Genomic DNA, 13,273 nt, shown 5'->3' on the forward strand with positions numbered 1-13,273 from the left:
CAGGTTCAGGGGTGGGGTAAGAACTCATCCACAAGGCTTTTGTCTGCTGTTTTAGATGCCTTTGATATTACACCAGTTGTTAGCTTCTCATTATTTTGCATCTTCTGCAGTCCACTGGATGGTTGGGTTTTGGTAAGGGATTTGAGTTCCCCATGTGCACTTTCCAGATAGTAAAAGTAAAAGGAGATTAATAAAAAATAATGGAATGTGGTGTAGAAAATATTTTTAAAAGGCCCAGATATACATGACAACATTATTAAAAAAACTGAATCCACACATTCAAACCATCTTGAAATAGAATTGGAATCATCCAAAGATTAAATTTCCTTCAAAGCAAGTTAAGCACTTAATTCTCACACCATAGAAAACCTACACCTTGTTTTTCGGAGGCAGCTTGTGACAATATTCTCATTCCTGCTTGATTGACCTGAAATCTATACGTGTGCGACAGCCTAAAGTGATGTTGTTTCAACCTCTCAATCAGACTAATGGCTAATGTGTTGCTCTCAGGCCTCAGACCTGAGCTTTACATCCTCACAGGGACATGTTTCTCCAAAGACAAGTGATTCAGCCACAGAGAATGTGCCCTGTCCTAGTCTAAACTTGTCTTCTCCCAGAGGTCTCTGTAGCTAGCTGTCAACTGCAATGTTTCATCCGTCCACAAAAACACTCCTGGTTTGATATTGATATTGTTATTGGGGGCAGTGAGAGTGAACCACAAACAAAGTAAGGTTGTGGGCTATGATGCCAAAACAATGAGCTGAAGGATTCTAAAAAGCTCTGTAGATCTGAAGAGAACTGCAGAGTTAGGTGGTAATTCTCTGTGGGTTTTTTCACAGCAAGTGACTCCTTTCATATTACATGTAGTTGTTTCATCCATTTCTTATTTTGAAAATATTGATTAGAGCTACTTTACTTTAAAGGTTTATTAATTCATCTAAAACTATATTTTATGTCAGGTAAATCTCAATGTTTTGTACAAAACAAGCACATTTAGGTAAAGATTTGGGGATGAGCCCAGTGTATTGGCACTGTTATATCACACACAACTTATGAAAATGAATAGAAACTGCAGACCAATTTTATCGTACTCTGTGAGCTGTGATGAAGTACCAAGAACACGGAGAGGATTAAATGGTCTAATATAGGATATTGGTTTGTAAACAGCTTTGTGATTCACCTAACCATGACCAAAGGGGCCTGTTAATATTTCTTTTTGTCCTGGCCCAAAAAATTCAGAAATCAAAAAGTTAAAACATTTAAATGATGGAAGCTGGCAGGGATACCAATTCTCATGTGGTAAACCAAAGGTGAAAGTTTAAGAATGTGGGTTAAAAATGAGCACCATTTGATTGTAAGGTACTGCGGCAGTCAGGACTAAAAATGAGCTTTGTTGTCTAAAGAAGGAAGTATTTGGTGAGTGAAAAGAGCTCTCACAGAAAGAACATTGGGTAAGTTAAATTAAAGGTTTCTCATGAAATTGTTGCAGAATACTGGAGAAAGTCCAGCCAAGGTGGTTAGGGATGGTCCTGTGAGGGGAAAAACAGCTGTATTATGAAGGAGTTCTCTGGATCCCGATATAGTTACGGTACTGTACAACTGAAGCACAGTGAAAGAAGAAGCCTGTGTGGACTCCTTCACCACCACCTCCCCTGACTTCTACACCTGTCCACCTGTAAATTAGATCTGACGGTTCCAGCATTCCTCTTCACTGTATCATTGTGTTTAGCCTTTTGCCCACGAGTGCAACTGGAGGAAGGGTTAAGAAAAGAAGCAGTGGATAGACTGGATAGCTTTCTGTATATATATATATATATATATATATACAGATAAAAAGACTGTTCCAGTTCCTGGAGTGTTGTTTTTTAATGACTTAATGTGTGCAAGTCCACATCTCCAAAGAATCGGTTAAATACATAACTTCAATTAAAATACTATGAAAATGCACTCAAAATCTGATTTAATGTAGCAACAACCTTTTGCAGTATCATACCTATTCACTATGCTTCCCATTAACTGATATTTCAGATTATTTTCACACAGTTCATGTGAATTCCAGTAACAGTGGTAGATGAAGTACTGAGATCATTTACTTAAACAAAAGTACTGTGTATTCCACTACAAGTAAAAGTCTTGCATTCAAAATGTTACTTCTGTAATTAGCAGGAAAATGTATCAAAAATGTAACTACTCCTCAAGTTAAACTCACCCAACCAGACAACTGAAAGCATTGGTTGTTCGTTCACACACTGATCATGGCCACAAGCAATCACTTACTGACTGTTGTCTGTCACAAGCAAAAGCAGTCGTAGTATGATGTCTGACTTTGATACAAGAGACAATGGCTCGCATCTCGTTATGTACAAACAGCTTCCTTTAACCATGACCATGATCTTTCCTTAAAGGTGCTATATGTACGTTTTTTTTCAATTACTACATAGGAAATATTAGCATTAACAGCTGTTTACTTACCAAGAGCTTCATGTGAAAACAACACAGATGAGAGTGGTGAGAGTGAAGTAAAACAGTAAAGTTGAGGGTCAGCTAACCAAAACAATGAGCTGAAAGAGGCTACAATGCGTCGTAGCATTGAGGGTAATTTACAGCTGGGTGATAATTCTGTGTGGGTTCGTCACAAGAAATCTGTTTCACTATAAACTTCCATTCAAAGTTGAAAATTTGAAACTTCAAAAATCAATTTTCAATACAAAATATTGATTAGAGCAGCTTCAGCCACTAGGTTTAGTTGCCTAAATTTAACCAAATCTTAAACCAGAGAGACACCAGATTAGAGATCATGTGTCACATTTTAGAAGGCAATGACAAAAAACCTATTTTGTCATTTAGCTATTGTGGAGAGTATTAAAGTATTATATTTTTTATGTATTACAATATTAGATTATTATTATCGATGCCTTAATGTATGAGGTGAATTTTATTTTTATAGCTGGTTGTGGTGGAACTAATTATAACTACTGTTTTTATAACAATGCATAATATTTTATAACCTGGTCCTAAACTCTTAATCTGAAAAGTACATTATTGCTGACTGAAATGTAAAAACTAGTGTAAAAATATTTTCATCTAAAATGTATTGGAGTATATAAATACTCCAATACAGTAACGTACAAGTACCTGAAAATTCGAGGTACAGTAAATGAGTAACTTTCTGTCTTACATGCAAAAGCTAATCAAAATACTTGAAGTAGCACGATTTATTCTCAACCAGTTCAGAAAAATAACATTTCAACATCACGTCTGTGATGAAGACACAAAAAATATGTAAAACAAAACCATATTTTGGCTTTTAGTGGTTGTTATGTTAACCCGTATGTGTGTCACCATCAGAAACCGGAGTAGAGAGGTCTGCAGGTGGCATAGGGGCAAGGAGACCTCACCTATCCATCTCTCTTGTGTTTGCCAAGTGAGCAGAGTGTGGGACAGCAGTTGGTTTCTCATTGTGCGTGTGCAAATTTTCTGTGTGCACCCATGTATGTGTGTATGTGTGTGTGTGTGTGTGTGTGTGTGTGTGTGTGTGTGTGTGTGTGTGTGTGTGTGTGTGTGTGTGTGTGTGAGTGTGTGTGTTTGTGCGATGCCAGGAAAGAGAGCCTACCAGCATACGGATTGCATTGACTGAAAGATAGGAAAGAAAAGGAAGAAGAGCAAAGCCTGGAAATCTTCAAAATGAGAGGGGCTCTTTTGATGTGTGTTTGCATTCCTTTCAGTGTTGGTGAAAGGGGAGCTGTTGAACGGTAGTGGAGGAGAGGAACACTTGAAACTGAACAAGGCGCTAAGCAAAACACACACCAGGTCTCATAACAAAAGTCCTGCAAGTCTGAGAAGAGGGGGTAGAAAGGTACATTAACAGCGAGAGGAAGAGCAGTTGAAAAAGAAGAAAAGATGAGGCAGAGAGACTGTTCTCTTTAAATGAGAGGAAATCTGCAAATGGAGCGAGATAATTACTGACTTGAACCGTAAATTCATTGGTCAAGTGAATATTCTGACTTTCTTCTTTCAAGATATCTGCATTGGAACCAAGTTGAATTATCTGTCCCTCTTTTAAGACTGACCTGGGTAGAAGAAAATCAAACAGTGACTTTCCCCATTACCTCAGTCTTTTTCCTGTGTTCCGTGTGGTTAAGTGGCATGTCTGGATGGCCCATCAGAGTCAGGACTGGTAGAGGAAAATCAAGACTACAATCTCTGCTATAAATCTAACTTTTCCCTGACAATAATTCCGTCCTATGCACTAAACCTGCTGAGAAAAAAAGACTTTTTCTGCTGCCTATTTTGGTTATGAATCATTGAATATGAAAATTTGACTTTCATCCAGAACATATTACCAGACTTCCTGTTGTGGTGGACTGTGTTTGAAAATAGCACTGAAGAATTTGTTGAATGTATTAAATACAAGACATATTTCTTGGCATCTGTGTTCATTACTAAAACCACCAACACCAGCAGTCTCGGCTGGGAAAAAAACATACACGAAGACATAGATTGTTCTCTAAACCTCATTTCAGATGTTTGTAAGACAATTCACTAAAGGCAAAGACATTTCTCAATGGAAAAAACATCCAGTTTTGTGGTTGTGTGGCAGGAAGGAACAAGGACAAAAGAGTCTCACTGTAAAACTTAGGGTTTAGGTTTCGGATATGGTTGGTCCTGCCTTACCCGCGTAAAAAGTAGTTTTGCATTGAAACTTACTAAATAAATCATCAAAAGCAGTAATCTGAGAGATTCTTGTTTTTTTTTATTTTGGTGCTAGACAGTCATTGCTATGGTGTTTTTGCTCTGCACTTCCCAGAAATCACTACAGACAATGAAGTTGATACTGGAGCATCTTTTCCCTGTTTTGAGGTGGTCTGTTCAACATCAATTCTTGTGATAGGTCTTCAGGACACCAGATGTAGAAGTTTTTCATTAATATGACAGAGGTGATATCAGACACAGCATAAAATAGAAGATTTATTCATGTAACATTTATTTGCATAATGAGAAATCGACATTTGATATCCAGAGAGTTAGGTGAGTTGTGTGCTTTGGAAGAGGTGGTAATCCTGCCACACTCTGTAAGTCCCCAGCCTGTGATCACATGGCATCAGAGGGTGGGGTAAGGAGAGGGTGGGGAGGGTGGCCCTTATCCTGTTCGTGCCACATCGGACTGCCCAGCCAACCACAAGATGAGAAAAGAAGTGCACCCTTGTTGTTTGTTCACCTTTGGCCCCTGCCATCTGTCCATGTGGCTCCTGACACCTGTACCAGCCTGTCAGAACTGGGCCTCCCTGTCATCTGGGGCAACGCGGGTCTGGCCTGTAGGGAAACACCAAGAAGTGGGGTAAATGTAACAGCTCCAGAGAATTAAGGAAAGTGGTGGTGGTGGTGGTGGTAGCGTGGGGGTTGGGGTTGGCGGGGTCAGGGTGAAAATGGGTTCACTTTTTGAGAAATGAACTCAAATCTAGCAGTTTTACTGAAACTGTTTCTAGATTTAACAGTCATCTAAACTGCACCTAAGGACTTTTTTTATATAGTTAAATTACCTTTACAGGTGCTTGTACCCAAACCTCTTCATCAAAATATTGGCTCGAGGTTCAGAGACAACTAGAAAGCAGATAGTTGGCATGCTGAAAAAGCATGGAAACAGCTATTAATGCAGTGCCAGATGTTCATCAGAGGGTGATGTTAAGGGGAAGGTTCATAGTTATTTTTAAGGGGGAGGCTGCTTAAAAGGCAAACACTGTTGTTGTGAGCACTGGTGTGTTCATGTGCACATCTTTCCTGAGCCAAGAGGGTTCACTACCAAGAGCCTGCTCTCTGGCCAACACTGAATACGATAAAAGCCCACGAAAGAGCACATTAAAATCTATCACGAAGGTGATGTCAGAGTGACGGAGTCCTCCAAGACAAGACAGCTCCCTGGCTAGCTTGAGGACTTTTTGGCACCAGAAAAAAAAAAGAAACAGATGCAGCCTAAACCTGTTAGTCGCCCACCTCTAATCGGCTTACACTGGCTCAGTGACAGGAGACTGGCACCTCCAAAGGGTCACAGACATGGCTGCTAGTACACACGCCTCACAATAAAGGATGACATGTTGCATATCCACATGAAACCAAAAACAGTACTTCACACATTCGGCTAGCAGTAACCAGATCACTGAACAATTATGTTTACCTTCTAATGACAGAATCATTCTTAGCACTCATAACTATGTATTTGCATTTATATATTCTCATACCATCAAGTATTTTAAAGAGCGTGTTTTTAATATGTTCCTTTCATCCTTTAATTTTTTTTTGTGCTCTTTCCTACAGCTACCGTTTGAGCACAAGTCAAGTCATAATCACTTTTGTTTTAAAAGAATTTAGAATGCAAAATTATTTCTTTGATACGTTCATGTGAAGTTTTAATCAACTGACTTTCCACAGCTGCCCACAGGTGTCAGGAGAAAAGTGAAGTGCTTTATTTGGATGCCCCGAAGCATTCAGATGCTGTATTAAAATAATGTTCTGAGTTTTCCAAACCTGCAGACCTTACATGGAAAGATGTCCTTTCCCTTGCAACTGTGAAATACGAAGACACCCCTTCAGATTAAATCCAGTTGTTCTGTCTTGCCATCATCTCAGCAATCTGTCACAGTACACAGAAATTTTTTTCATCAGTGCCTGAAAGCAGGTGGAAAAGTGATGGTCACAAACTAGCTAGAGTGGAATGACTTTTCCTTCCGAGGCCAGAGGACTGGCTCTTGTTTGTTCTTGGCAGAGGATGATCTTGTAGGTCCCAACAAGTCAAACAAGTGGCACTTTGCCAAGTTATCGAGCCATTCACACAGACATGAAGAGGTATTAACACGGCGTTTGCGGCTAAAACCTCAATGCTAAGGGCCACTCATGTTTACAATTGGAACAGAGGGGCCATTGTGAACTCATTGCATCGAACTGAGAAAACCTGTATGTGTGTTTAGGGACTGACTTGACAGAATAAATATATGCACACCTATAGAGAAATAACAGTGACCACATTGTAATATGTCTCAGTTTTTTTCAAATAGCACTGTGTTATACAGTGTCATCATAACTTAGTTTTTTGTAAACCCAACAGCTGTTCCTCCTGCTGTCTAAAGACCTCCACACCATTAAGCCATTTTTCCTGCTGTTCTTGCTGCCATGTTTGATTTGCCACAGCCACTTGAAATGTAAAATGCATTAATTCATTTACAATGCAGGATTTTTTTTTTTCTTTTTTTCATTGTCACAGCCAACATCAGATATTTTACCTAACGTTATTGTCTCTCTTGCCTCTCAGGTTGTGACAGAAATTGAAGAGCAGCATGGAGACTTCAAATCCAACAGCCACTGAGAAGAAGGAGTGTAAGGGCTCAGGTTTGGATGGAAGCAGCTTCTCAGAACTCCCAAAAAAGCCCTCACCCACCACTCTGACCAGAGGTACAACAATTTTCCAATGCTGTTTTCTCACTTACCATTTACACAAGATATTTGACATAGGGTGGACATTGGCAGTTTATTCGGTACACCTTGCTTAAACTAATGCAGTCTAATACAACAGTCCTGCAATAAATCCTACGTGAAGGTTAGAATGATCAGTTTTTATTGAAACAGTTTTAAGAGCGTTGTAGACTCAACTTAATCATTTTGGAGGATGCAGCTTGTGGTGCTTTTGAACTGTGCTATATTACACGGAGAGGGATTTGTATTATTTAGCCTCCCCTCTTTGATATAAATGAGGTGGACAAAATAATAGAAACACCTGTCCCTGTGATGTAATATATTTCAATAGTACCACAGACTGCTGCCTCCAAAATGACAATCAAGTCAAAAACTGAACATTATATCCACAATGAAGCTAGGATTTGTTCCAAGGCTGGTGTATTGGACTCCATTAGTTTTAGCTAGTGTTAGCTACCCAATAAACTAACAGGTGAGTGTAGAGTAGGCATTACACATAATAACTGCAATGTTATATAAGTCATTTAGTAATTCAGTGATAAATTAGGAGTAATTTGGCTCTGTTCATTTTAAACAATAGTATATTACAGCACGCCTGTATCCTAATGTTTTTCTGTAGGATCATGTATGTTCTCTGCAGTGCAGTGAACTGAAATATTATGGCTACTCACATAAGTTGCTTGTTGGCACATGAAAAGAGTTAGACCCAGAGATGGAAGCCGCATGTTTCAGAGATGTCAAAGAATGGGTGATGAAAAAATGTTATAATGAGGTCGAAAGACCTTGTTCTCACCTCCCGAGTGTAAATTTCATGAATTACTAAAAAAGGCTGGCATAGCAGTGGACTACATGGTGTATCAGAGGCCTCAGCTAAAGGCTGGGAGGAGGGAAGGACCTTTGAAATGCTAACAAGATGTCGTATGACATTGTGGCGGTATTTATGCTTAATGATGGGTTTGGTGGCCTGCCACAAGAGGAGCCATGAGCATTAATTGTTTAGGGATGCGGGGTGAGAAACTAGGACATTTCAGAGCGCCCTCCCTGGCACCTCCACAAATAGGCCACAAGTTTTTCAAACCAGCAAAGAAGGAAATATTGCATTTGCCATGAAATGAATTATGCAGTCATTTACACAGTTATGACCATTGTGTGTCATGTAGGCTGTGGGGGTTGAATTTTTATAATCTTCCATTACTGAAAAAAAGTAGTCCCAACCCATCAGGAGTTATTTGTGTTTGTGAGGTCACACAGAGGGTGCAGAGTGTGCAAGACTCCCTCTATAATGGGGTCATAATTAAAAGATGAGAGCTCATGTTTTCATTAGTGAATGTGTGATGAAAACTCCTCATAACGAGGTTGGAGGACCTTGTTCGGGCCTCTGAGGTACAACTGATATAAATTACTAACGCCTGCTGGTGGACACTGAAAGCCCCTAGGAAGACACACTGGCATCATCTGAGGGGCCAGTGCAGAAACACATCATTCAAGTTGTTTTACTGTTTAATGAAGGGCCTGGTGGCCTGCCATCACAAAGCTCGCTTTGTCACAATGGGGAACAGTAAAAGTAGGGCATTAATATGTCATTAGATAGTTTTAAAGTTCTGCTTTTGTTTTCAATTTAATTATTCCTTCTTTTTATTTGAACTGGTTCTCAGATTAGTATGCAGTGCAAACAAAAATACGGGACAAGCATGAAAGAATCAAGTAGCTTGGATACGTTCATGCTTCCTTAAAGGTCTTTGTTTATTCAACTCACTTGTATTTGATTTGGATTTGCAAAGTAATCCAAACCATGTAGGTTACAATATAGTTTTTTAATCTTGAAAATAAAACTGCACAATAAAACTGTGTATAAACATCATGAGGACATCTTGTTCACCCTAATCCGTTGTGTCAGCTGAGCAAAAATCTCATACCTTGTTTAATGAGAGCTCACTTTGCCTGTGTTTCATAGAGACATGCTTTGCCCTGTTGACCTTGACAGTTTCTCTGTGTGAAGATATAATGGAAATGTGTAATGCAGAGTTTGTGTCAGGGTCCAAGGGGAAGTAGAGAAGGTAGGAAAGTGGCCAGGGATGCTGGCACAAACGCAGGTCGGGTTCACTCCAAATGATAGGAATCAGGCTTCTATCTCAGGGCCTTGTTAATGGTTTTAAATGGGCACCCACATTTTGTTTGACAGCCTGCATCTGTCTCACAGCTACAGGGCATGCTTCCACAGGCTCAGCCCTTGCAACCTGACTCCAAGGCCCCGGGATTTACGAGTCTGTGTCAGTTTGTGCCTTACTATGTCAGAGGAACATGTGTTCAGATTAGGTGCCCGCTTCCAGAACTGTAAAACATCTCACAGTTTCAAAGGAATACCTGTGATTGATGCACCCTCTCCTCCCTGCTTCACACAATCTGAGGGTATAGATGCTCAGATGTGCTGTCTTCCTCTGGCCTTAACTGAGAAGGAGCTACAGTTTCAAACACAGACGTGCCAGCTTGTTGTTTTACGGCCCTTATTATATGCGGAGAAAGTTTGCCAAAGAGAATTTTTCCATCATCTCTCACATTGGTGTTGACTTTACAAGGCCAGTGGAGCAGTCATGCTCTGATTTTACCTAACCAGTGTGTTATATTCATCTTTCTTAGATCTTGGCCGTAGCTTGTGAACTCTCACCGAGGATTGATGTTCTTCAGCATGTAAAACACATTGTCTATAGATAATTATTCACTACTATGATGTATCTAAGAAGGGTGCCGATGAGAGGCGCCACAAAAGACTTTATAACCTTTGTCAACACTTGCTGTCTCTAAATAAGAATACAGCATTAAATAACCCCTCTTCCAGTTTTTCCTCAGGAAAATGGATCAGCTGCAAGTCTTACCACTGACTCGGAACATTCACTGTAACGTACATGTATGAAGAATAGAAGTCTAGCATAATTTGTCTTGATGGGAGTAGTGTGTGACTATGCGATAAGGATCTGGGTGATAATCATGGCCATCATGGATAAGTCTCAGATGGAGCTTGAGCCTGAAGGGTCTCCACCAGGGTCTCTGCACTGGTTACTCCCCCCCCCCCAGCAGAGGAAAATGTCCCAGAGAAAAATAGACACCCCCCTTACCCCAATCTAACTCTCTATCCACAGGCCTACTCCAAAGGGAGGACAGCCACTAATCTTCCTGAGAAAGAGATTTCGGCCTTTCTTTCTATGTCCCTAAATGAGGTTCTTACGCTGCTGTGGTTCCACAGACTGGGTGAGAGGCGGAGGGGGGGTGGGGCTGCTCAGTGGCGAGGGTTATGCAGGGATGCCTGCATTCATGCCAAACCCCTATGCCCCCTTTGGGTTTAACTCCTTGGCCCTCCACCTTAGTTGAAAGAATCAGAGAATTAATCTCCTGATAACTGAAGTATTCTACTCAGTGAAAGAAGAAAAATGCAGTTCCTCACAATGCCTATTCTACTCCATAACATCTGGACAAGTGAATTATTCTTTTACCAAAGCAAAGAAACTTGTAGGTTAAGCGTGTAGTACAATGCAACTGTATGTACTGTATCTTACCAATTCAAAGAAATACTGTAGATCGGATTACGTGGCTGTGCACACAAGAAACATCTCCCCTGGCTCCTAAAGCCCCCAAATATGACATGGATTTCATTTTTAACAGCCCAAAGTACATATTCGTATCCCCACTGTTGAGAGGTGTCATATCAGGTGTCATCTACAGTAACATTTTGTTACAGCATTTCAATAATTCCTTCCCTGATACTTGAGAAGACCTCCAAGCAACAAGCTTATAGGAAGGAATATTGACCAAGTCCCAGTGTTGTTTATTTTCCTGTCAGAGTTTATAGCTGCACACAATCGAGAACTCACTGCTGTCCTCCAAGAATGAGTTCAAGAGCGACCGATATTGTTTCTGTCCCGGAATGACTTTCAATTTATGGCCTTTATTTGCAAGCGTATAGCTTCTTCATCTGCAGAATCAGTTTACAACTAGACTTTGTGTCTGATATGTTCAGCATGTTGGGACAGGACACATCTAATGCAGCATTACATTAATTTCTTGTCTTTTACATGTTCACATATTCCCAGCCAGCCAGTATTGATAAATTACTTGCATGGCTGACTGACTATCTGGGTTACAGAGATTGGTGTTTATATTAAATTCATGTGGATTTTATAAACAGTTAACTTGGTTGCTTTCCAAGTCACCCCTCAACTCCCCTTTTAGCTTCCATCCTCGCATCTCTTTCTCTGTCTGTCCCTCTGTCTTATCTAGAGTTTCACTTCGGGGCACCGGCTGGCCAAGACAGGATTTAAAGATTAGATATGCTAAGTGAAAGCACAAGGGGGACATCTTGTTTTTTCATTGGTATTTTTTGGCCTTGCTGATTTCTGTGTTAAAGCCAAAAACATCGGTTTCTGAGGCCTTGAGTAGATGCTGAATTTGCCGACTTTATCATCACTTATTACAGGGCGTTCTCATCACAGAAGTGTTGGCCTACATACTAAGAGAAGAGAACTGCAGTAGGAGGCAGTATGGTTCTCCTCCAGAGAGAAGGGTTTTGCAGCTTAATATGCTATATATATATACAGTATTATCATTATTTCTTTCACATTTTAATTAAAGCTTGATTTATGAATAAGTTCCCTGGCTTCTTTTTATGTTTACTTGAGGTAAATAAGCACAAAAACCCCAAGCTGAATCCAACTACAGAGTTCAGAGGAATTCTTAAGAAGTTAAAAGCGTTATAGAGCCTTGTCTTTTATAGTTTTGAAAAAGAATATCACAAGACAAATGTTTATTTTAGTGAATGCTTAGGAGACAGTCTTAAAGGCTAATATTAAGCAGCCTAGTCTTCCAATTGTAGTTTTGAGCAAATGCCTATCGTATGTTGACTCGATGGTAAACTAACAGCCTTTCGCAGGTCTCTAATGTGGTTATAAAACATAAATCAGGCTCAAATGAGAGGACATTTCTGATATTAGTTGTCTCTTTGGAACGTTCTGCCTCAGCTTCAAAGCCTCCAGAGTTAAAATAGTAACATGGTATGCTTTGGGCAATGTCTGCGAATATAAATCTTTCTCTACCAGAGGCGTCTGCACACGCAGGGCCCAAAGACAACATGTTACATTCCTTGCCGTTTACAAGCAGTGGGAGAGGAGGTGGAGGCAATATATGGATGCTTTAGGGGATTAACCAACACTCTGTCAACCAGCTTTCTCTCCCTATCCCTTGAGTCTCTCCCTTCTCCCTGGCTTGTACTTCCCTTTTTCTTTTTGTGCTTCATCCTCTCTTAAACAGAAAGCTCTTTCCCAGCATGCATGAGTGTAATCCATGCCCCTGCTTCTAAGACACTTCCTGCTTGTTTTGTTTGTTAGACTGATGGGAATCAGCCCAATAAGGTCCTAGCTCTCTCCTCTTCTCTAAGGTGTTGCCTCAGGCAACCGATTTCTTTGGACGGGAAGACGCTGCATACTGTTAAAGAACTCGTTGAAAGTCCATGCCAGTGCATTTCTATGATGTGAACTCTCAATCTCCCTGACCCGGTGTAACCCTCGGTATCCATAGGACTTGAGCCACCAGTTTGCCAGCCAAAGCTACTTTCATCCGCTAATGTAGCCCTAACACTCACAGTTCAAGTGAGGCAAAATAAACATCTGAGGAGTTTAGACATGGTAAAACAAAAATGTGTGCTAGCTGTAAACATGGGCGGGAGGCATTTATGTAAACATGCCTGGTTCATATGGCTGAGTTGGTCTAAAGGCGGACAGTTTGTGGTCAGGCTCTTCCGGTTCGCACTCTCCCCCACCCC

The 13,273-nt window shown here is 40.4% G+C and overlaps 1 protein-coding gene across 1 annotated transcript in view; it reads left to right on the forward strand.

The window, feature by feature from the left end:
* Positions 1-13,273, forward strand: part of gli2a (GLI family zinc finger 2a) — an 87,302-nt gene that overhangs the window by 9,984 nt on the left and 64,045 nt on the right. Inside the window, exon 2 of the mRNA XM_040149377.1 lies at positions 7,304-7,443. Coding sequence (XP_040005311.1) covers positions 7,329-7,443 — 115 coding nt within the window. The 5' untranslated portion in view covers positions 7,304-7,328. The remainder of the gene's footprint in view (positions 1-7,303; positions 7,444-13,273) is intronic.

This window comes from Xiphias gladius, chromosome 16 (genome assembly GCF_016859285.1).
Source record: "Xiphias gladius isolate SHS-SW01 ecotype Sanya breed wild chromosome 16, ASM1685928v1, whole genome shotgun sequence".
NCBI classification, from domain to species: domain Eukaryota; kingdom Metazoa; phylum Chordata; class Actinopteri; order Istiophoriformes; family Xiphiidae; genus Xiphias; species Xiphias gladius.